Here is a 24,373-nt window from a genome sequence, read left to right as displayed (position 1 = left end):
AGTGGGTAGATTTTTTAAATCACAAAAATAAACTTAAAACATTAAAAAAAAACTACAGTTATCCATGTGCCCGAGTGCTCACTGACCCGTGGCCTCCAGGAGTGACGTGGGTGCTTGCGTAGGGTGGGGTTTCTGACTGGGGAGATGTGAAACTTGATGCTGCGGGGGAGTGGGCCTGGCTGAGGAGTCTTGAACGGGATCTGGGGAGATGGAAAGCCCACCTTCCGGAGCGCCGCTTGCTCCGAGCTCCAGGCTCTTGTGAGCGCCCCGCCTGTACTCCAGCCTGGCTGCCAGGGAATCACCAGAGTCTCCATGCCGCTCCGTACTCAGGACGGAGCAGCAGCTTGAGAGCTGGAGGTGGTTTGACAAATGTCACTTGTCAAACTTGAGAGCTGGCGGTGAAATGCCACTCGGGAATATTCATAGCATTTAAAAATATCTACTTGTGGTCCTTATTTTACCAACATAGTGATAGAGGAAAAGGTCAGTAATCCAGTCAAAATGTTTGAAGGGCGCACTGTTTGTCTTACTTTTGAAATTGGCTAGTTCATGTTTTCACTGTATTGAGGAAGTTTCACAGTTAAAACAGGTGCTGACAGTGAGTTTGGGGCATTCTGGACATATTCGGTCCCCCGTTGCCTGCTCTCGCTCACCCTTTGAGGAGGGAATGTTCCTCTGTCTGCAGCCTCAGCCAAGGGTGAGGCCGGAGGTGAGCTGGCTGCCTCTTCCGGGGTCTCCACCCCTGGCTCCGCCAGCTCAGCGGCCGACTCTGCGGGTCATGACATCATCACCGAGCAGCCCCGGTCACAGCACACGCTTCAGACGGACTCGGTGGATCTGGCTGCCTGTGACTTGACGAGCGCCGCCACCGACGGGGATGAGGAGGACATCCTGAGCCACAGCTCCAGCCAGATGAGCGCCGTCCCTTCCGACCCCGCCATGGACCTGAACGATGGGACCCAGGCCTCCTCGCCCATCAGCGACAGCTCCCAGACCACCACCGAGGGGCCCGATTCAGCCGTGACCCCTTCCGACAGTTCTGAAATTGTAAGTGGTCAGAGGGGGCGACCCGATTTCTGCAGAGGGGCCTTCCCTGGGCCCAGAGCAGGATCCTCCTGCCTGGTTGTTCCACCCATCTGGCCCGTGAATAGCGTGTAGAGGGCTCCAGCTCAGCTCCTGTCGCAGCTCAGCCCCATCGGAGACCTTCCCCGGAGGAGGCGGCAGGTGTCCTTTGTGCTGGACATGGAGCCAGAAGTTAGGCTAGCTGATGAGTGCGAGGGAGTGCATTTGGATGTTTAGTGCCTTTTGGGGCACAAGGTAAGTCATTATTGTGAAGATCCTTAATGAGCCTGTTATTAACAGATCTGCAGTCTTAATGCAGTGTGATTAATGACGGTAATACTGTGCATTGCTTTAACACTGTCTGACTTTTCAAGAACCTTGACCACATAGTCCATCTTACAGAACGTGTCTCTAAGCACCTCTCGTCTCTGAGTTAGTGGACACGAAGCCCTCCAGAGTGGTCTGAAGTTTGGTACAGGCATAAACTGAGCTTTACAGCCCAATTTTATTTAAACAATTTCTACTGGCAATTGTTTCACTACTACTGAATGTGTTCTATTTATTAAGATTTTTTTCTTAAACTGGAGTGAATGCAGAAGCTTTGAGAAACACATCACGAAGCACTGGCAGCTGTCCACTTGTCACGTGGACGTGGTTTCTGACGGCCCAGTTGGTTTCCACTGGCTCGGGTGGAGGAATGGGCTCACCACTGGGGTTTTTAGCTAGAAGACCCAGAAGACCTAGCAGAAGATAGGGTAACTGGATTGTGGGAAATGACTCTGATAACTGGGATGTGGGAAATGATTTGAAGTCAGGAAAGGGTGACGAGTACTGACCAGTAGGCAGGGAGAAGGGGAGGCTGGGAGAGTGCTGCGCCCAGCAGCTCGTTAAGTGAGCGGAGGGAGTTTCTGTCGGCGGTTTACTGCGCCAGCTTGCGTCTTGCCTGTTTTTTTGTTTTAACCTTTATCTATCTACTGGCCGTGCCGGGCCTTTGTTGCTGCAGGCTTTTCTCTCGCCGTGGGGAGCAGGGACTGCTCTCTTGCTTTGGAGCTCGGGCTCTGGGGCTCCAGGGCACAGGCTTGGTAGCTGCGGCTCTCGGGATTCGCCTTCCTCAGCACGTGGGATCTTCCCCGATCAGGGATGGAACCCATGACTCTGGCAGTGGCAGGTGCAGTCTTTACCCCTGAGCTACCAGGGAAGCCTGTCTTGCCTTTGTGTAGGTGATGCTTTCTGGACGGGTTCTCTAGACATTGGACAGAACGACCACGGGAAGTCGTGCGAGCATCCTGTCTGGAGCTGCTGCCGCAGCCGTGTGCAGTGGGGCCGGGCTCTGGCCTGCAGGGAGCTAAACGTCTCCCCTGGGCGTTCCTCACCCCTGCAGAGTTCTCTCTGCTTTATGAGGTGCTCCCACGTCTTTTATTCAGTCCGAGTTGCTTGCTGAACACACGCGCTGAGCACCTGTTAGGCTCCAGGGATTGCTCTACACACGGGGGATGAAGCAGAGGGTACACGCACAGGACCGCTGTCACGGAGCTGGCGTTTCAGAGCGCGAGCCCTCAGACTCTACGCTGAGGGCCGGAGAGTAAACCTCCTTGGCTCTGTGAGCCATCGGGCTGGTGTTGCACACTCATCTCCGCTGTTGAAGGGCCAGAGCAGCCACAGACAGTATGTGAAGGAATGAGCGTGGCTGTGTCCCAATAAAACTTTATTTACAAAAACTGGTGATGGGCCACGTTTCCCTTCCTCCGTACTAGAGTGTGTGCACGTCTGGGTAGGGCAGATCATAAGCCAGTCATCGGCAGGTAAATAAACACACAGTCAGGTTGCAGTAAGTGCCACAGAGAAAAGAGCCAGCTGTAGGGGCCAGGATTTCCTCACGAGACCGTCCAGTGTGGTAATTTGGGGCGTGGCCTTCGGGGAGCCCAGCCTGGTGAGAGCTCTGGCTCAGCTGCTCAGGACCTGGGCAGCCTCCACAGCTGCGGCCCTTGCTGCCCCTGTCTCCTTACCCACAGAATGAAGCTGGTGATGGTGCTTAATGCTGTGAGGCTTGTGGGATAAGGGACGTAATATGTGGGGGTGCTTTCACGCCGGCCGGGGCTGTACTGGGATTTTCAGAAAATGTTGTCTTTTATTACGATAGAACTTCTGATTTTAGCCTGTGTGGGGTGTTTGTTTTTTTAAGTTATCTGGAGAGTGGAGGAAATTTATTTCTTTCTTGATTGTTTTTGCTCATGTATTAATAGCTCAGTTTTGTTTTTTTAATTTTAATTGAAGGGAAAATACTTTTAATGATGCAGAATTTATTTCAGTAATAATCTGCTAACAGTTTTTCAGGTAAATTACAGGGGATTTCAAGTGGATGTGAGAAATTTGGCAGTATGAAATCACCACCCGTGTGTGTGGCTAGATATATGAAATACTGTGCCCCACACTTAGTTGGGTCAGTCCTAGCAGTTCAGGGGGTAACCTATTGTTAGACTTTTTTTTAAAAGACTTTTCCTCATTTTTCACTTGCTTGTGAACACAGAGGTTTTTGCTTGGACTTTTTGTCTTTTTGTAATCAAAAAAGAGAAATGTCCAGATTGGGATTTCTTTGGCATTTTTGGAATCACAAAAGCTTTCCATAGCATGGTAACGTGCCATCAGTAAGCTCTCGGTACTGTTCACGCCTGCACCCGTGTGCCTTTGAGGAAATGACCTTCCTGTGGGTGTGTACAATGTGGTCCACGTTGCTTACGGGGCTTTGCCTTTGCCTTTCCACCTTGGAGGGTGTGCCCCTTGGGGGTGGCACTTCAGAACACTCACAGCCCCTCTTGCGCGTCCAGGTGTTAGATGGCGCTGACAGCCAGTACCCAGGGATGCCGGCGGGGCAGATGCAGGACGAGGACGAGGACGCTACCGCCATTCTTCCTGACGAAGACGCAGAGGCTTTCAGAAGCTCTTCCATCGGTACGTTGACTTCGGGCGGTGGACGTAAGTCCCCGACACGCAACTGAGCTCCATTCCGAGATTTTGTTCCTAAGTCCAGCAAAGTGGGCCCAGGTATCCAACTAACATGATCGGCCATGTAAGGACTGTACTGTAATAGGTTTATAATACTTCTCGTACTTTTTCCTGGACTTGAAATAGAGACCCAATGGACATGAGTTTGAGCCAGCTCTGGGAGATGGTGAAGGACAGGGAAGCCTGGCGTGCTGCAGTCCATGGGGTTGCAGAGAATCGGACATGACTGAGCGCCTGAACAACAGCAGCCACTGTGTAGAGGGTGCACACGTGTGGCGACGCACCCCGCACACGTGGACTGGCCTTCATGGTTGGAACGTGAACACGTGTCCACACCTTGGGAAGTTTGTGGCTGGAAAGCTCGCACGGAGGGGCCTTACTGTCCTACCAAGCCGCCTTGTTTTCAACCCTGACCTCTCACGTCTTAGCTTCCAAGAGGTCTTCTGGTGTCTGTTTCCTGACTTGTAAATAGCAAATGAGAAAATCAGCTGAGAAATTATCATCCATTCTTGATGATGAGTCCTGAACTTTTGTATTGACTTTGTGTCGATATGTGTATTTGTGTTTTAATTGGAAACTTGTCGATTGACTGAGTCTCTCTCTTTGATTTTGAAGCCCTTCAACAAGCACATTTGTTGAAAAGCATGGGCCACAGCAGGCAGGCCTCTGACAGCAGTGTGGATAAGTTTGTCTCAAGAGAGGAAGCTGCCGAACCAGGAGATCCAGAGAGCAAGGTGAGACGCCGGGGCCTGAGGCCGCGCCGCGCCCCGCGGGCTGAGTGTTTGAGCGTGCTGTGTCTGCGCGCTCCTGGCTTTCCGTGGCTGCACCTTTGCTCAGCTCTTTCCCCTTCGCATGTCGACGTCGAGTCCGCTCTGCTGTCTGCCTCTCGAGGTGTGGGCGCGTCCTTGAGGACTGCCCGCAGTTCTGCCCTCTTGGGAGTCCTTCCCGGACACACCTGTCGGTACCAAGTGGGCTGCACGTGACTTCCTGGACCATCCATCTGATGGTCGTGTGTGGCCTGGCAGCGTTTCTTGGTCTCATTCCACTGAATCATCTGTTCACTTACCGTGGTGGATGCTCGTGCAGTTCACCATCGCAGCCCCTCTGAAGGCTCAGTCGAGTGGCATCTCATGCCCATGCTGTGCAGCCATCCTGACCGTATGTTCACAGGACCGTTTGGTCTTCCCAGACTGAAACTCTGTCTCCACGCGACACTGACTCCCATCCGTCCCTCCTTCTGGCCCCTCTCACCCATCATTCTGCTTTCTGTCTCTTTGGATCTGACTACTCTGGGGGCCTCTCGTAAGTGGAATCACACAGTATTTGTCCTCCTGTGTCCTCAGAGGCATCCGTGTTATAGCAGGTGTCAGAATCCCCTCCGCTGTGAGACGGAGTGGTATTTTGGTACACGTGTTTACTACGTTTCACTTTTCTCTTCCTCTGTTGATGGACAGTAGGGTGACTGCCGCCTTCTGTCTGTTGTAAATACTGCTGCTATCAGCGAGTGTACAAATACCTCTTCAGGACCCTGATTTCATCTCTTGGGGGTCCTGCCCCAGCAGTGGGGTTGCTGGGCTGCGTGGCACTTCTGCCTCTCATGTTTTGAGGAGGCCTACACTGCCTGCCGCAGCAGCGGCACCGCCTCGTCTCTGTTTACTTTCTGCGCTGTGTGGCATGTGGGGGTCTCAGTTCCTTGACTAGGGATTGAACCTGCGGCCTCTGCGTTGGAAGTGCGGAGTCTTAACCCCGGGAAGTCCCTGCCGCTCCAGCTCACACTCCCTCCCGCGGTGCACCAGCACTGTTTCTCTGCATCTTCGCCAACACTTCTTTCCTTTTTTTCTTTTTTTGAGAGTGGCCATCACACTGGGTGTGCGGTGGTGTATCAGTGTGGTTTCTGACCTGCATCTCCCCTAATGATTAGCGACGTGGAGTATCTTTGCATGAGTTAATTAGCCATTCACGTATCTTCTTTGGGGAACTGTCTGTTGAGGTCCTTTGCCCATTTTTAACTCGGGCTGTTTGATTTTTTCAGTTGTTGCCCAGCTGTCCATTGAGCTATGTCAGTATCATCTCTGTGTCGTTTGCCTTTCCCCTGTAAGTGTCCTGTACTCCCAGTTAATTTTAAATTCCTCAAGGACAAGAAGTAGTGCTTCACACTTAGTCCCTCCGTGGATGCCCAGTCACTGTCTGGATCCCGGCCGCTCCTTGTGGAATGGCCCTCCCCTCACAGCTTTGGGCGTCCCTGGGCGCTTCCCTCTGCCTGTGCGGCGTGCTCCCTGCCTGCTGGGCTCATTTGGCTCCAGCCCTAGGGGCCCCCTGTCAGGATTCCCCCCAGGGGTCTGATCCTGCCCTACCGTGGCCTGTGAGGTCGAGCACGTCTCTGAATGCCAAGCTGCTGGCACAGTTGCTGCTCTGGAATTCTTTGTTGGGTGAACTAAGGAATCAGCGTGTAGGTTCCATGATTATAAGACAGTAAGTGTTGGTTTCTCTTTACAGCCCTGGCGGGTCAAAGGCGACATTGGCCAGTCCACTGACGAGGATTCCGCCCCTCTTGTCCATTGCGTCCGCCTTTTGTCCGCTTCGTTTCTGCTCACAGGGGAAAAGAATGGTGAGCATCAAAGAGCAGGTGCAGAGCTGAAGGGAGTGACTCTAGGTTTCACCTAAAGTTTAGGTCGCCTTGGTCACCAGCTTTGAGCTGTTGCAGCAGCCAGAGCAGAAGCTGGAGACGGGCTTTGGTTCTCACTGACTGACAGGGAGGAGCAAGGAGGCTGGGCGAGGCTGGTTCCGTGGGTCTGGCTCTGTCTGTTTGGAAGCTGAAGGTTTGCCGCTGTGACGCTGATGGTGGCCGCGCGGACTTGTTTGCAGCCTTGGTTCCGGACAGGGACGTGCGGGTCAGCGTGAAGGCGCTGGCCCTCAGCTGCGTTGGAGCCGCCGTGGCCCTTCATCCTGAGTCTTTCTTCAGCAAACTCTACAGAGCGCCTCTTGACACCGTGGAATTCCCTGGTACGTTCACACTTTGTGTCTCGTTCCTCATGTTTGTCCCTGGTTTGAAAACTGTTTCCAGCTCTGACTGCTTTAGTTTTAGAGCACCAAGCTTCCTGAGTGAGTCTGCAGCATCTGAGCTGTGCGGTAGCGCTCCGTAAGGCGCACCGGTTGTCGCGCTTTTGGCTTGTTGGATGCCCTACAGATGCGGCGTTTAGTTGAAACACAGAGGAGAGCTGTAGAGGTCTGGGAATGTAAGAGCTGATTAACATACCTACTGGGTTTTAGCAAAAGCACAAATTGTGTGTAATCAAAATTGCTTCGGGTCACACCAGCCAGACCAGACATTGACACTCAGAGCTGGCGGGGGCTGAGATGAGCTGGGCGGCACCGGCCAATCTTCCTTGGTGCACGTCCTGGGGCGTCTCCTTGGGTGGGGTGACTGATGGAAGACTGCTCTGCTAAAGTTACCCTCCCACCTGCTCTCTCTCTCTCCTCCCTTTCCTTGGGTGAGGGGACAAACTCGTGCTTTTGAAGTTACATTAGATAATAAATGCGGACAACTTTGAGGCTCTCTAGTCATTTTCTTGAAGCAAAATCTTAACCTGGAATTATAACCCAGAAACTCTGTTGTGTTGAAGCGGTGTCAGGGATGTGATCAATATAGGGTCTTTAAATCCGGAATGTTTTTTACCACTGATGGTTGTTACAGTAGAGTCTTTTCTAGATTAGCATCGCTCCCTTGCCCTTCTTTTTCTTTCCTGAGAATTCAGCCTTTGCCCTGAGTTAGAAAGTTGACGGTAGGGACCTGTACAGTGGCCAGGCCATCTCTCTCCGCAGAGGAGCAGTACGTGTCAGACGTCGTGAACTACATCGACCACGGGGACCCGCAGGTCCGGGGAGCCACAGCCATCCTGTGTGGGACCCTCGTCTGCTCCGTCCTTGGCCGGTGCCGCTTCCATGTGGCGGGCTGGATGGGCGCCGTCAGAGCCCGGACAGGTAACCACCAGCTTTCAGCTTGTGGCATCGTCCCCCTGGATGGCCTTCTCGTGTTCAGGTTCACACGAAGGCGTCTGTGCTTGCTCTTCCGGGCAGGAAATACATTTTCTCTGGCGGACTGCATTCCCCTGCTGCAGAAAACTTTGAAGGACGAATCCTCGGTTACTTGCAAGTTGGCTTGTGCTGCTGTGAGGGTGAGCATGAGGGTTGTGACATCATTTCTTTGATTAGTGGAAATTTTACCAATGTTAACAATGATAAGTTAAGCTTAATATTAAGTATTTCCTTTTGCAACAGTAATTAACATCTATGTATCTATCTCTCAGCCTTAGAAGGAAAACAGTGCCAGCAGAGTCAAGGTTTAATAGACTTTGGTTTAAATCTCAGAATATTTGTTTGAAATACACTTTTCCTAAAGGGTATCTCTGTCTTGCTCATATTAAGCGTGAAACTTGTTTATTTAAAACGCAGCAGCTCTTTCAGGCCCCTTGAATGCACAAAGTGAGGCACTGGGGTTATTTAATCGCTGTGGTGTTGGTGGTGGGACGGCCCCAGGCCTTTATGAGGTAGCATGTTGAAATGTTCTATCAGCTGGTTCATAACTTACAACTGGCCCAACAACAGTCCATGTTAAGCAGTAAAAATCAAACCCCAAACCCTACCATTGTCAGATTCATGTCCCCCTTTCAAGTGTCACAGCTCGGCCAGACTTGCTCCCTGGTCCCAGATGTTCGCCAGATGTTGGTCAGTTTGTGTGTCTGCTGGGGCAGAAGGGAGTCAGTCAGCAGCACTCAGCAGTCTGTGTGCGGAGCCACCGTGTGCGCGCTGGGGCGGCCCGGTGCCGGGTCCCGTCCGGCAGGGTGCAGGCTCCGGGTCGTGGTGCTGGGCCTGGGGCAGTCGGGGGTCAAGCAGGGGTGGCGCGTGCCTGGTGTCGGGGGAGAGAGCCGGGCCCTGTCGGGCAGGGCGTGGGCCCTGGGTCGTGGTGCTGGGCCTGGGGCGGACGGGGGTCCAGCAGGGGCGGCACGTGCGCGGTGGCGGGGGAGAGGGCCGGGCCCCGTGCGGCGGCACGCTGGTGCTCCCCCTCGAGGGGACTGCGGTGCGTGTGTGTGGCCGGTGTTCCTGAGCGAGGCCGCTGTCTAGGGGCTGCAGCGGGCACGGGGCGGGGTGCGCCTGGGGTCTGCAGAGGCCCACCCGCCGCCTGCCTTCCAGCTCTGTGTCATGAGCCTCTGCAGCAGCAGCTACAGTGCGTGGGGGCTGCAGCTCATCACCGACCTGCTGGCCCTGCGGAGCAGCTCCTACTGGCTGGTGCGGACGGAGCTTCTGGAGACGGTGGCAGAGATCGACTTCAGGTGGGTGAGGCGGGGCCTGCTGGGTCAGGCTTGAACGGCGCTGGGCGGCCCAGTGCCCAGCTGCAGGTAGTGACCCGTGTCCCTCTCTGTCTGCCCCTCTCCTCTGAGTTTTTACGTCCAGGCAGAGGAGTGGAGTTTTCTGGTAGTCTTAGTCATTCAAGTGTTCTGCACAGCGTGAGTGAAAGAGCTCAGGCTTCTAGAACAATGATGCTTGTGTCACTTGGGCCTGTTGAAACGAGTGCACGCCACGCTGTACTGAGCCTCGGTCAGACGGCGGATTGGTATTGTCACAATTAAAGAATGACTTCTGATGCCTTGCAGTTTATCATTTTCTGAGAAAGCATGATTCCCCATGTTTTCTTTCTATGCTTTCTTTTAGATGGGAAATTTTCTTTTTTGTCTGAGTTCGTGGGGTTTTTTTTAAGCCCCCGTTTGTAGAAGGCTGGTTGTGTGCCAGGCTGGGCTGGGTGCCCTCTGTGGGTCATTGTCTTCAGCCTTAGAGCACGTCTGTGAAGTCAGGGCTGCTTCCCACTGCATCTCACAGATGGGACCCCGAGTGGTGGCGGGGGGGACCTGCTGGTCTCTGAGGGCGCCAGAGCCTCAGCCCCCTCCCCACGGTCTGCCCTCCCGCCACCTGAGGCGTTTGAGCTAGTTCTGTAGGGCACCTGGAGTCTTTCAAAACACCAGGTGTGTATAGTCGCTTAGAAGAAAAATACAGAGCACTTTCTGAGTCTGGAGTCGGGAGGAGTGTGTGTTCTCCTTGTTGGAAGCAGACATCTTCCTGCCGTGTAGCATGGGGCTGCCTCAGAGCCTCCCCGGGCTCCCACCTGCGGCCCTGGCCTGGCCGTCCTCCTCTGTGTGCCATGCAGGCCATCCGCGCGGCTTTGTTCAGTAGCTGAATTATTCACCGTGATATATGTTCTTTTGTGTTAGGTTGGTGAGCTTTCTGGAGGCCAAAGCAGAAAGCCTGCACAGAGGGGCCCATCACTATACAGGGGTAAGCCCTTCATTTCTGGGAGGCCGTGATTTAACTTCTAGGAGTACACTTTCCCATTAGTGTGGGATTTCTAGGAATCCGTTTTATTATGAAGCTTGTGATCATATGTGTGACTTTAGGGTTAGTGATGTTGAGTTCTTCTTTACCGGCTTTCCAAGATACCTGATCTAAAATTCATTTAAATACAGAGATCATACGTGTTTTTATCATGTTTCTTTCCAAAGCGTTTAAAACTGCAAGAGCGGGTACTCAGTAACGTTGTCATCCATCTGCTTGGAGATGAAGACCCCAGGGTGCGGCACGTTGCTGCAGCTTCGTTGATGAGGTACTTGCCCAGTATTTCCTCTCTTATTTCATTTTCTTGGTTAAAGTACTAAACAACATGACAGTGGGGAGAGAGGCGAAAATTTGGAGGCCATAGGGCATAACCCTAAATCCTTTGAGCTCACTTTTGGTGACTCTTAAGCTATCAAAAAGCATATTTTTCACTGTCTCAAGAGCCTGAAATGAAAATTAAGACAGCAATAAAGTACTAGCCTCATATTGTAAAAGTAATGGACTTTGAGGGCCAGATTTTTGAAATACGGAGAATAGCTCTAAGAAGAAAATTAAGGTCACTAGTCACTAGTTCTCCCACTGGAGATAACCACTGTTAACATTTGTTTGCTTTATGTCCTTTGTACACGTTTCTTTTTCAAAATTAGGACACAGTGTACATGCAATTTTGTTATTCTGTTAATTTCCACATAATAATCATGAGCGTTTTCCTGTGAGAAATACTCTTCTAACAGAGCCTCTGTGACCCCCGCCCTTGTCTGGGGCGCCTCCCTCCGTTCCGTGGTGTTCATGCTTCTGTCCTGAAGCGAATGGCGTTTCATACAGTGTGAGATGCAGAAAGGCTGGAAAGGCTCTTCACAAGAAGTTTGGAGTTAGTGGCCGCTTCTTCACTGTGTGGTTGTGATAGAATTTTTTGTAAGGATTATTTGGTTGGATCCTAAGTTTTTATTGATTTAAATAATGAATAATGGTTCAGTGACTTGTATTATACATAAATGTTTACCTAGTGACTAGTATAATGCATAAATGTTTACATATAACTTTTATTTCTAAGAATTAATTCATGGAAGTTGAGTTACTAAGCCAAGCAACTTTTTTTTTTTTTAGCTTTATTGAAGTAAAATTTTTTTATGACTTAAAATTTACCCATTTTAAGTGCACAGTTAATGATTTTTGGTAAACTTAGAGTTGTGCAGCCTTCACCACGACCCAGCTGTACAGTATTCCCATCATTTCACAAGGCTCTGTTGTGCCCATTCGCAGTCACCAAGCAGTATGGTTATCTTCACTCTGTGACTGTTACGAATCATGCTGCTTCAACTCTTGCCTCCAAGACTTTGAGTGGGCGTCCGTTTCCATTTCTCGGGGGTAGATACCGGCAAGTGGGTTTTTATGGTTTTGGTACCTAACTGGAGAATCGCATGGATGGAAGAGCCTGGCGGGCTGTGGTCCACAGGGCCACAAAGAGTTGGCCACGACTGAAGCGACTGAGCAGGCGGTGAAGTTACTGTCCAGAAGTGGGTCAGCCTGTCCTCCCACCACAAGAGTAGGATTGTGCCCAAGTCTTTTCACCAAAGCAAGCATTTCAAAAAACGTTAACTATGTGTCAGTTGCTTTAGGCCATCATTGGTATTTCTTTTTAACATAACTTTTATCTTGTTTTAGAAATAACAACATGTTTACTAAACAAAACTCAGGAAAAATATAAAAACCTTTGTATTCAAACTGCTCAAAGAAAACCAGTTGTGTTCTGGCGGATAGCCCTTTGGTTTTCAGTGTGCAGGTCACTCCGTGGTGCCTGACTCTTTGCGAGCCCACGGACTGCACAGCCCATGGAGTTCTCCAGGCCAGAACACCAGAGTGGGTAGCCTTGCCCTTCTCCAGGGGTTTTCTGTGTGGTCATGTGCCTATCTTTGGTTGCGTGTGAGCTGTGCCTTTTCAGGGACTTAACTGGCTTTATATGACTTGCTGGACCAAAGATCTTGAGTCTTTACCATTTTCTGTGAATGACAGTAATTTATTAAACCTTAGGGAAAAATGGTATTTATGACCAGGTCTTCCTGGAAGAAAGAGACTTTAACTAAAGCTAGTGGGGTTCGCACACCACTGTTTTAAAACAGTTGATTGTGTCTGGAAATTACAGGCCCGCCCGGAGGTGTGTGAGGGCTCGTGCAGAGCCCCTGTGCTCCCTGCCTCCACTGCAGAGTTGGCCTGAGATGCAGGAGGGCCTCAGCTGGGACGCCGCCCCTGGGGGTGTGGGGGCGGTCCTGCGGAGAATGTCGCAGGAGTGAGGAGGGGCCCGCCCCGGCGACTCCTGCGCAGGGCAGTCTCCTGCACCTGCCGATGCTGATCGAGGCGATTAGAGGAGCGCTCGGAGGGCTTCTGAACTCCGAGGATTTAATCGTGTGCAGAGAGCTGTGTGTAACTGTGTGACGGCGAGAAGAAAGTCCAAGCAGGGGCGTGGGGCGTGCCTGACCAGTCCGCCGCTCAGGGGACGTGTCCGTGGGTAGGCGCTGTCGGGCTTGACGGTGACACAGGGCGCGGGGCAGTCAGAAGGGTTTTCACGTACTTTCTAAGGGAAATAAACCTGACTTTCATGTTAGGCTCGTCCCAAAGCTGTTTTACAAGTGCGACCGAGGACAGGCTGACCCGGTGGTGGCCGTGGCGCGAGACCAGAGCAGCGTGTACCTGGCGCTCCTCATGCACGAGCCGCAGCCTCCGTCCCACCTCTCCGTCAGCGCTGCAACCAGGTACGCCGAGCGAGGCGCGTGGGCGCTCGTCAGAAGCTTGCATTTCTAGAGAAAAAGCTTCACCGAGGGTGTCTGAGCAGGTGGGCTGCCTTCGATAGGATGCTTCTCTCTCCCGGTTTCCCACCAGCCTCTTTATTCAGGCTCTGCTGCAGCCACGCAGCAGTGACATCACACGTCTTATGACTTGTTTGTTATGAGCCACAGACTGACGGCTGTATTTTCCTGTAGGACTCTAATGCTGTATCTTGTCCTTAAAATGTTCACTTTCTTTGTGTTATCTAAGAGTATGGTTATGTCATAGCATTAATTTTTAGCAGGCTGTTATTTTTAGCAGGCATGTTATTTTTAGCAGGCATTAATTTTAGCAGGCTGTTTAAGAGTGTCATTAGGGTTATCCTAATGTCAAGAGTGTTATTTAGGGTTATCCACTAGTTAAGTGATTAGTAATTATTCACATTTTTTTGTGAAGGTCTTTAAATACAATTTCAAATGACTAAACACAGCCCATTCTCTGATTCTCAGATGAATGGGATAGACTAAAAGTAATCAGCAGAAATGCTTTAATGAAGTTCTAATTTTCTTTAAAATTTCAGTTTGCCAGGAAGGCTGCATAACCGATAATGAGAGTATTATACTTTTAAAGAATGCTCTGTGTTTTCAATGTTATTTTAAAAATTAGCTTTTATGTGATAATTGTTTCTTCTGAGTGGCATTTTTAAAAAATACTTGGGCTAAATGACTTTTGAAGCCAAAATGTCCATGTGACAGTTTGTTCTGAGTTTGAAACTCAGCTTGTCAAATTTTGAAGCTATTTTTCCTTAATCAATATCTCTTCTAATGCAAAGATTGTTTAAAAACATGGAAATAATTTTTTTCTTAGATAATTTCCTTTTTTTAACCTCAAAACTGACATTTTCTCTCTTTGAAAAGATTCAGAATAAATGTTCCTTTAAGATAAGCAGAAGCAGTATAAGAATATTTCATTATCAGGAATTAGACAAGCTTATGATAAGTAACTTAGTCAACAGGTTGCATCTTCTAAATGTCATTAGATGCCAACAGAGCTAGGTATATTTTATTAAAATTGATTAGTAACTACAGCTGTGAAAATTTTGCAGTCCAAACTCAGACTGTCCTCTAGACGTTCAGCTCTGTTTGGCTTGGTTCTTGCGTGATAAGCACACATCCCGGCTGTGCGCTGTACTCGCAGGGTTTGTGTGAGGAGATCAAGTGTGTTCTCCTTAGTGTGTATCGTTGGGTGTGTCTGTGGACAAGACCTGAGGGGAACGGAGGTGAATCGACACTCACCCTGCCTGGGCTTCCTCTGTGTAGTTGGGGAATTAGACTTTGTATGTAACTACTAGGAGGGATTGGAATCCATGCGTGCCGTGAATGGGATATGGGAGAAGTGACAGGCTTGTAGTAGGAAAGGACTCTGTTCTGTTTGGAATCAGGAGTAGGTTGCCATTGGATGTAATTGAAAGCTTGAGAGACGGGGCAGCTTTGGGTCAGCACGCAGGTTGCACCCAAGGCTGTATTGGGGAGTGTGTTGATCCTCTGGGGTGGCTGGACATTGGAGAAGGGAGGGGTTATTTCATCCATCTTTGTAGAATAATGACCACGTTTGTTTCTAGTTTTCCTGTAATTTGAAAAGTCAAGACCGCTTTAACTCTTGCGGCCTTTAATCTTAAAATTTTAAATGCCATTTGAATTCCGAGAATGTCATAAACTTTAACGGGAGATTTTAAGTCTCTCTGTATCTTTCTCGTTAGAATTTATAGAGGCTATAACCTGCTACCAAGCATCACGGATGTCACTCTGGAAAATAACCTCTCGAGAGTCATTGCAGCGGTTTCTCATGAACTGATCATGTCGACCACGAGGGCACTCACAGTAAGTCTCTTGGTTGGGCTGACGAGTTAATCTTCGGTACTTTTGTGTGGTCTGTTCTTCATGATAAGATACGTGTATTAGGGCTCTTACATGTGGGCTTCTGTTAACAACAACCCTGGTTTATTCCAACGAAAATGGAAACAACTATTTTCAGGTTATTAAAGTAATACATGTTTATTGTAAAAAAAAAAAAAATTCAGCCCATCTAGGAAGAAATAATAATGAAAAGCTACCATAATCCAAATTGGTAGTGTATCGGCAGTTTAAAATATCTCTAAAATAATTGACTCAAGGACTTTATAACATATATGAAGAGGGAAAAAAACTTGGAAATACTGACGAAGATTTTTGTGTCGTGTGGTTATCTGTATCATTATTTATGATGCTGAAAGTACAAAGAACTCTGATGTCCAAGACACCTGTACTGAATAAATTCTGAGGATGACTAAGTTCTGTATAGATGGTGATGTGTTTATGCACCTATTAGCAGGATGCCCTGGAGCATTTGTGACAATCTGCAGAGTGAGCCTCTAGATGATAATACTGAGTGAAAAAAGGCACAGTACAAACCCGTGCTTGTGTATCGTGGTTATTAAAAGTGATGTTCACGTAAACACATTTCTTACTTAGGAAAATAATTGGCAGAAAATTACTAAAAATAATTTTGGAACTATGAATGGTTATTCTTTTTAAGATACACATATTTTCTAAAATGAACACGTGTAATTTCCATAATCAGAAAAAAGAATGTTAACATGAAAAGTGGTGCCAGTTCACTGATTTAGCAGCTTAAACCTTGTCATTTATTTTCTGTGACAGAAGGAATGCTTTCCTGTTGTTAAAACTCAGACAATTGTGACTAGACTCTTGATACTGTATAAGTGCCTTTCAAACCTAAATACTGTTTGGGCTCTCTGTAGTTTGGGCTTTCTTTGATTTGTTCAGAATGTTATAAATTTTGTCTTTATTGTGGCCTACATATGTCAGACACTGTTCTAGGCTTGGGATGTAAAATCAAGAAGAACCCTTGCCCTGTGGTCCTTTCAGTCTGGTCGGGAAGATGCACGTTAATTAGCTTGAGCTCAGGAATGGCCGGTGCGGGGCTCGGGGGGAAGCGGAGAAGAGGGGAAGGGGATTCCAGGTGAGGGGCGGAGGAGGGCACAGGAAGACTCGAGTCCACAAGAGGAGGTGCCTCCCTGCTGGCCTCTCCTCCCTGGATGTCATCAGCCCTCCTTAAACCTGTATCTCGGTTTTCCAGCTGTATCTGAATTCTCAGGTGTGAACTTGTTCCGTGGGAGGGCAGATGTCCTGTGCTTGGGTACAGAGCTCAATTTTGTTTTCTTTGTTCGTACGTTTTATGAAGCATAAAAGGAGGGTCAGTGTAATAAACCCTTTTGGTGTTGAGTGTGATCTTACCGTTCCTTTCTTGTTTAGTTTGGATGCTGCGAAGCTCTGTGTCTGCTGTCAACTGCCTTCCCAGTTTGCATCTGGAGTTTAGGTTGGCACTGTGGGTATGTATTTCCTTGGCAAGTGACTGTCTACAGTCCTGTGATACAAACACGGTTATACGGACCCTTTTGTTTTCTCTCATGAAGCCTCTCATTAGTGTTACCTTTTGGGGAAATACCCACCGGAATCCGGAATACCTGCCTCTCCCGGTCAGTGGTGTTGGAGGCTAGGGACAGGAGACGTGGGAGCAGGGAGCCTCGTGTGGCTCTTCTGGATGTGAAATGCACACTCACCAGCATGTGGAGGACCTGAGGGGGTGACTTGCCGTCTCATTGAAGGGAATTTGCATATGTGGGCAAAAGAGTGTTCTCATTGACTTGATTCTCTCCAGAATTATTCACTGTATTAAAAATTCAGAAACTTTCTTTGTTTGAAATCAGACGTGATCTATCATGTAAACTCGTGATCAGTTACAAGAGTCACTTAGGAACTACTATACTTACATTGGACTCCCCTGGTAGCTCAAAGGTTAAAGTGTCTGTCTAGAATGCAGGAGACCAGGGTTCGATCCTTACATTAGCAGTTCTCATTTAAAAATGAAAAGGATTTTCCTCCAGTAGATGGCCCTAATGAAGTGAAGTGAAAGTCACTCATTTGTGTCTGACTCTTTGTGACCCCATGGACTGTACTTCTCTAGGCCAGAATAATGAAGTGGGTAGCCTTTCCCTTCTCCAGGGGATCTTCCCAACCCAGAGATCAAACCCAGGTCTCCCACATTGCAGGCAGATTCTTTACTATCTGAGCCACCAGGGAATCCCAAGAATACTGGAGTGGGTATCCTATCCCTTCTTCAGTGGATCTTCCCAACCCAGGAATCTTCTGCATTGCAGGCAGATTCTTTATACTTTCAATCAGATACGCTCCCTGATTTCATTTCTCAGGTGATTTTTATGGACCTGTGGTTACAAGAAAGATGCTAGTTAGCAATAGTAAAATCGCTTTATGAGCCGCCATGAAATGAATAGCCATAACCTTCTGTTTGAGAAGAGAAGGCAAGACTTAGCTCAGCGTTGCTCTGTAATTTGATCCTGCTTCCAGAGTGCCCCCGCTGAGCGCCTCAGATGAGTCCAGGAAGAGCTGCACCGTGGGGATGGTCACGATGATCCTGACGCTGCTCTCGTCAGCCTGGTTCCCGCTGGATCTCTCTGCCCACCAGGATGCTCTGATTTTAGCGGGGAACTTGCTGGCAGGTACTGGCCCTGAGTTGAAACAGTTAGCTCTGGGTAAACTCATCTCTGGTTTCATTTGAGCGGGCACTGCATGCAGATGTTGTCTTTTGCACCAGGGTGGTAAGAAAGCAGTGAGAGGGCTGAGGGCTGCATGCTCACGTGGGCTGTAGGGCTATAAGGACACGTGTCGGGACGGCGGGGCCACGATGCTCCCCGCTGGGGATTAGGGCGGGAACAAGGCTTGCCGGCTGGCAGAAACGGGCAGAGCACCCAGTGTGCCACACGGGACACGGAGCACACATGTGTGACGCTGGAGAGCTGACAGTTCTGGGCGTCACGTGAGAGTGAAGACGAGGATGGAGAATGTGGCCCGTGAGCAGTCCGTCTCCGTTAGTGAGGACTTAGTCTGTTTGCTCTGAGAGGTCACTGGAGAGCTTCATGAAAGGGACTGACAATCGGTTACTGTTTTAGGAAGACCACTTGGCTTATGCGAACACAGATTGGAAAAGTTAGGGAAACTCGCAGTTAAGGCAAGATGGAGAGGGTCTGAACAGGGTGATGGTCGTGGCTTGTGTTGAGGAAACCAATTAAAAGAGAGTGAGGGAGACAGAATCCGCAGGCCTCGATTGCCAGTTGAACTTGAGTTGTCTAGATCAGAAAGGGGACTGTCGTCCTGGGGTGTATGAGGGTGGGTTCATGGCAAGTGGGCACACGGACACGTCAGGTTCCCGTGGGACCCGAGGCATCAGCTGGCCCCAGAGGGTGTCCAGCAGACGCCCCATGTGGACAGGTTTGAGTGGCTTGGTCTTGCCTCCCGCCCTGGCGCTGGGGGGTGACGTGTGTGCCCGTATCGCAGCCAGTGCCCCCAGGTCTCTGAGGAGCTCGTGGGCCTCTGAAGACGAGGCCAGCACAGCAGCCAGCAAACAGGAGGAGGCGTGGCCGGCCCTGGGTGACCGGACCCTGGTGCCCATGGTGGAGCAGCTCTTCTCCCACCTGCTGAAGGTCATCAACATCTGTGCACACGTCCTGGACGACGTGGCTCCGGGACCCGCAGTGAAGGTAACCCCTCACTCGGGCAGCTCTTCCCTCAGCTCAGACGGTGCGGGGGCTCCCAGACACCTGGGTTTTCTGGGTGCAGCCGCCTCTTTCCGGGCTCTCTAGCCCCTCCCTGCTGCCTTGCAGTCCATTCTGCTGGCAGCCCGTAAGCCCCCGTGTCCGCTGTGCAGACGATGCTCCAAGGTGTGAGGTGACGTCTTAGATCGTGAAGTGGGCCAGCAGCGAGCCAGGGTGCCCATGCTTCTGCCTTCCGCAGTGCGGGCTGGGGCTCTGCATTCTCTCGTGGGTGTGCAGAGTGTGGACTTCGTGGAGAGTCTGGGTTTGTTGCTGCCTAGCTCAGCTGCTTGTTGGCTGTGACATTGATTAAGTCCCTTCATCATCGCTGAGCCTGTCTCATTTGAAAATTGAGATGAGAGCGTTGCTCCCTACCCTGCTTCATGCCCTGGCCCCCGGAGGGCATCCCCATGCTCACTCTTGGAGGTGGCGGGCCTGGACGCCCGAAGCCTCCTGTAGCCCCTGTGGCCTGCTGAGGCCTCTCCAGCCTCTGGCGTTCACAGGGCTCCCGTCCGGAAGTGCTGGGCCACCTCCCACCACGGGCGATTGTCGTGTGGATTAAAGTGGACAGTGTGTGTACAGACTCTGAGCCACGCAGATGCAGAGTCAAACGAAATGAATTCCACGGGATGACTCTTTTCCGCAGATGGTGAAGCACACACATAGCCTAGTTCTCGGTTTCACGTTGGTTACACTTCCTTCACGGTGTCTTGTGTTCTGTTTTAGGCAGCCCTGCCTTCTCTCACAAACCCGCCTTCTCTGAGCCCAATCCGAAGGAAGGGGAAAGAGAAGGAGCCGGGAGAGCAGGCGTCTGTGCCCGTGAGTCCCAAGAAAGGCGGCGAGTCCAGTCCAGGTGTGAGGCCGCGGTGGGGAGGGGCGGGGGCCGGGCTGGGGGCGGGGAGGGGTGGGAGTGGGGCGGGGCGGGGCGGGGCGGGGCGGGGCCGGGCAGGGCGGGGGTCGGGCAGGGGGGCCGTCAGTGTCCCAGCGATTAGGACTCCACACTTCCGTCCAGGCTGATGGATAACGTGGAGTTTGGGGAATAAAATGCACAGAACAAAACCACAGAAGTCGTTTCCCCAGGTGTGCTTTCGGGTGTTAATTGCTAAGAGGACACAGAGCAGGCTTTGGTCTTGAGCGTGTGTGAGTGTGGTGTTCTAATTACTCAGGGTCCCAGCCGTCTGCAGGTGCCCGCCCTGTACTCCCTGTGCCCTGCGCCGCCTCCCTTCTGCTCTTCTCGTTGATGTTCAGGAAGGGAAGGGGTGTAGAGGGCTGGGAACAGAGGTAGTTCCCAACAGAGGTGCTCAGAGGTGAGAATAATGAAGTAGGAAGTGGAGACCCTCCATTTGGAAAGGCCGTGTAGGGAGGAGAGTGGGGACGAAACCATCCGCGTGAGCTGAACCTGAAGAATTCACGGATGCTAGTGGGGTCTCGGGCCAGAGAGGCCAGAGTGCCCGTGGGCTCTGCCTGTGACGGGTGCCGTCTGTGCCCCTCCCGGTGGTCCTTGAAGGCAGGCGACTGGGCTCCACCACACGTGGTCACATGCCACCTCCCAGTGCTGGGGCCGCACGTGACTCTTGCATCCATTTGCTTGTAAAGTGTTCGTGTTGAGCATTTTATCATTGTTGGAAATTTATTCCTTCTTTCAGCTACACTGCATGCCTTGTGGAATGTTAGTTCCCTGACTAGGGATTGAACCTGGGTCCTTGGCAGTGAAAGCACCGGGTCCTGAGCACTGGACCGACAGGGAGTTAGTTCCCTGTATAAAGCATTTGAAAAGATGCTGTTTTCTAAGGATTGATGGCAGTACCGCTGGGGATTTAGCATCCGAAAAGCTCAGAACTATGCAGATATAGTCATCAGTATGTGACTGGTCATCTTCCTGATGACTGATAAACTAAGGACCCCCAACCACCAATCTGTAAGGCCTTGCAGCATTTTGTGTTTAGTACCAGCTCAGTGATAGCGTGTGACCTGCGCGGTCATCCGTGCATGCTCACTGTGCCCCTGTTGACTTGCTTACAGGGCTTGTGACTTCAGTCAGCTGGGGGCCATCCCCCTGCTGCTCCTGGGAGCCTTGTGCTCTGGGAGGTTTTCAGACTGACTGAAGGTCCTTGAATCGGTTGTTGCTCTGAATTGCATCCAGGCCAAAGCAGACACCTCCAGCATCACGCTTGTCTTCTCTTTTTATTTTATTGTGTTACCTTTCGGGAGGCACTCAGAGTCTACTGATGTTTAATAGTCAGTTTCTTATTACTTGTAATTAATCAAAAAGTCAAAAAAAAGGTGGCGTTTTATCCTACTAGAATACTTTAAAAATAATTATTACAGTGGTCTCTTTTAAACTTGGCAAGTATTTCCTTTTGATCTGAAAGTGTATCTTGTCTGTGTGAAGCCTCTCGACCACCTGAAACCTCAGGGCCTGTTGCCACAAACAAGTCCTCGTCACTGGGGAGCTTCTGTCATCTGCCTTCTTACCTCAAACTGCACGACGTCCTGAAAGCCACTCACGCCAACTACAAGGTACTGCTTTTGTAAAAATACCCTTGCTCTCACACATTTCAGGGGACTCTCAGTGTTTTTCCTACGATTGTAGCTTATAGACATATGTATAAGTGAGGACGCCTTAGGGATATGAGTTACGATTAGCTTTTTCAGGTTTGCTTATGATAGCTTCCATCATACGAAAGGTTAGGATTTTTATTGGAAAAATGATGTCTTTATGATCTGCTGGTGCTGGGTCCGGGCGCCCCAAGACCACCCATGTTCAGAGATCCTCTGGACAGACTCCTAGGACTCAGCACGTGGTTGCGCTTGCAGTGCGGACTCCTCATAGCCGGGTAGGGGGGACACACGGCCAGCCCGTGAGGGAGAGGACACAGGCGGAATCTGGAGCAACCTCTGCCCCCGTGAGGCCACTAGGAGCACACCCCCACCCCTCACAAGAGCAAATGTGCGGCCACGCTAGGAGAGGAAAGCAGGGCTCCCGCCGGAACGCGTGCGTCCAAACAGTCCGGCACAGTGAGCCCCCAGCGCTCAGGAGAGCTGGTGTCAGTCCAGCGGACTGCTTCCCGGCCGAGTTCCCAGATCCCCGCGCCAGCCCTGCAGGCGGGTTTCTGGAAGGACAGCCGTCTGCCTTGGTGACTCTTCTGCATGGGTATATTTCTTATTCTGAGAATGGGGCTTTTTCCTTTTTCAGCAGTGGTTGGATTTTATTTCACTGAGCAAATCCTTTCTACTTATTGTAGTATTTTTGCAAGGGTTTTGCCAGTCTTCATTTTCACAGTCAGTCTCTCCCTCTCACCCTTGTTCTTACATGTTATATCTTTTGACCTGATCCTCCTCTCCGTCTGTTAAATGGGGGAAATTGCTGCAAAACTGACTTAAGCTGGGCCCTGTAGGACCCTAACTTAGCACCTCTTGGACTAGTTTAATACTTTGCTGCACCCGGACTACAAGGCTGTGTCCGGGTTTGATCACGGCTCCCCCAGGGCCCTGATGTGTGTGGGAGAGCTGTGCTTGCGCTCAGTCGCTCAGTCGTGTCTGATCGCGACCCCGTGGACTGCAGCGCGCCGGGCTCCTCTGTCCATGGGGTTCTCCAGGCAAGGATACTGGAGTGGGTTGCCACAGCCTCCTCTAGCGGGTCTTCCTGACCCAGGGATCGAACCCGGGTCTCCCCCATTGCAGGTAGATTATTTACCATCTGAGCCACCAGCGAAACCCTGGTGTGGAAAAGGACGTGTGTTCCAATGTTTTTTTTGATGCTTATCAGATACTGGTTATGATGGGCATTAAGCATTTTTTATCATTATGATAGAAGGTTAGGAATTATTTCTTTCAATAATGTCAAATATAAGTTGGAAGACGCCTTTGAAAATCAGTTTTTCTTTAGCTATCTGGAAGAGTAATTTCCTTTCCAAGGCATTTCCCCAGTGCTACAAACAAATAGAAGCCACCCCCCACCCTCATCCCCACCCCCCACCAAGATGAGCCTTGGGCTGCCTAGTGGAACACAGCTCCCCGCCGCAGACCGTGGTTGTGTCTCGGGTGCCCAGGAGGCCGCCGCCCCAGTGATGCTGTGTTCTCGTCTCCCTCCTCATCCCCCAGGTCACCTTGGATCTTCAGAGCAGCAGCGAGAAGTTTGGGGGTTTCCTGCGCTCTGCCTTGGACGTTCTGTCTCAGATTCTGGAGCTGGCAACGCTGCAGGACATTGGGAAGGTTTGTGTTTCCTGTCTTCTCGCTAAACTGTGGCTGGCACACCTGAAATGCACCTCTGGGCCAGGTGCCTTGGGGTGGGAGCCCACCATCCCAGCATGTTTGGGAAGCAGGGAGAAGGTACTTCAGTTTGGACACCTGAGTCTGATTGTCATCTTAGCCTCGCATTGAGGGGAGTTCGATTCATATTCTCTTTTCACTTTTTGCTGTATATTAGTTCAGACACAGCTGCATTAGAAGACTACAGGGTTTAAAACTGTTGAGTCTTTTGCTTTCTCTGACCTGCTGCATGTTGAAAAGTCAAAGCAGCCACAGTGAGGGCATGTGGCTTGTTCGGTCGCGCTTTAGGAAGGAGCAGAGCTGTGCTTGAGGCTTGTGGACTTTGGTTCCGAGCCTAGTAACTGACCTCTGTCTGCCACCCTCCTGTCGTGGGGACCTGGTCAGGCAGATGGGAGAGTTAAGGGGTCGTGCAGCGGCTGCCCATGCTGTGTCCCCGTCCAGATGGGACAGTTAGCGCCTTGCCCACTTGCTCTGCTGTGTTGGGACCACCTGTCCGGCTGGGGCATCTTGGTGTCTGATGAACTCCACAGTGAGTTTCTGAAAGCCCGCGCTGAGCAGCTTGGGCTACCGTGCAGTCCACTGTTCCCGTTCTCCCCGTCTTCCTCTCGGCGTGCATAGAGCTGACCTGGTCTCGGTCACTGTGCACACTGTCTTCTGCTTCTCCTCACTTGTTGCTTGTACTTTTCCCACGTGTCAGCTCAGAGAGGGCGGAGCAGTGCTGGGTCCAGGGCTGAGTCTTCCACCCGAGGCAAGGGCTCTCTGGCTCGGCCCGGGGCTGCGAGCCCGCAGGGAGAGGGGTCACCGTCCGGCCTGTGTGAGCTCTGAGCGTGCTCCCTCTGCCGGCCTCCTCCCTGCCCAGCACTGCGGGGCCTCCCCAGGTCCTCTCTGGGAGGCTGCTCTTCTTTGGAACCCTCACTGAGTCCGCTTCCTGCGCTCCCAGCTCCTTCTCGACTCGGGGCTCCCGGGCTCTGCTCTGTCCCTCGTCCTCATGCCCCTCCTGGGAGCTCTCCGAGGGACGCAGTGAGCAGGCCAGCCGTTCGGCTAACCAGCTTGTCTCCCATCTCTCAGGGACCCCTGTCCTCTGGTGCCTGGTGATCACAGTCTTGGAGTCGTGGTCTCATGTATTGTCTGGCTTTTTTGGTGGTTTGACTGTGGGATAAATGAGGTCCCTCTTAGCCCTTACTGGCTGGGAACGGGGTGTCCCTTTGTTATCCCGTATGT

General features: G+C 51.0%; 1 protein-coding gene across 1 annotated transcript in view; it reads left to right on the top strand.

Annotated features, from left to right (window-relative positions):
• Positions 1–24,373, top strand: part of HTT (huntingtin) — a 125,824-nt gene that overhangs the window by 44,270 nt on the left and 57,181 nt on the right. The window contains exons 12-29 of the mRNA XM_052641713.1: positions 686–1,047; positions 3,888–4,011; positions 4,681–4,799; positions 6,562–6,673; positions 6,931–7,068; positions 7,888–8,046; positions 8,143–8,240; positions 9,256–9,395; positions 10,329–10,392; positions 10,617–10,717; positions 13,053–13,199; positions 14,972–15,092; positions 16,527–16,603; positions 17,640–17,791; positions 18,627–18,829; positions 19,607–19,733; positions 21,273–21,400; positions 22,985–23,095. Coding sequence (XP_052497673.1) covers positions 686–1,047; positions 3,888–4,011; positions 4,681–4,799; positions 6,562–6,673; positions 6,931–7,068; positions 7,888–8,046; positions 8,143–8,240; positions 9,256–9,395; positions 10,329–10,392; positions 10,617–10,717; positions 13,053–13,199; positions 14,972–15,092; positions 16,527–16,603; positions 17,640–17,791; positions 18,627–18,829; positions 19,607–19,733; positions 21,273–21,400; positions 22,985–23,095 — 2,483 coding nt within the window. The remainder of the gene's footprint in view (positions 1–685; positions 1,048–3,887; positions 4,012–4,680; positions 4,800–6,561; positions 6,674–6,930; positions 7,069–7,887; positions 8,047–8,142; positions 8,241–9,255; positions 9,396–10,328; positions 10,393–10,616; positions 10,718–13,052; positions 13,200–14,971; positions 15,093–16,526; positions 16,604–17,639; positions 17,792–18,626; positions 18,830–19,606; positions 19,734–21,272; positions 21,401–22,984; positions 23,096–24,373) is intronic.

Source organism: Budorcas taxicolor, chromosome 6 (assembly GCF_023091745.1).
Source record: "Budorcas taxicolor isolate Tak-1 chromosome 6, Takin1.1, whole genome shotgun sequence".
NCBI lineage: Eukaryota > Metazoa > Chordata > Mammalia > Artiodactyla > Bovidae > Budorcas > Budorcas taxicolor.
This window is presented reverse-complemented; position numbering and strand designations above follow the sequence as displayed.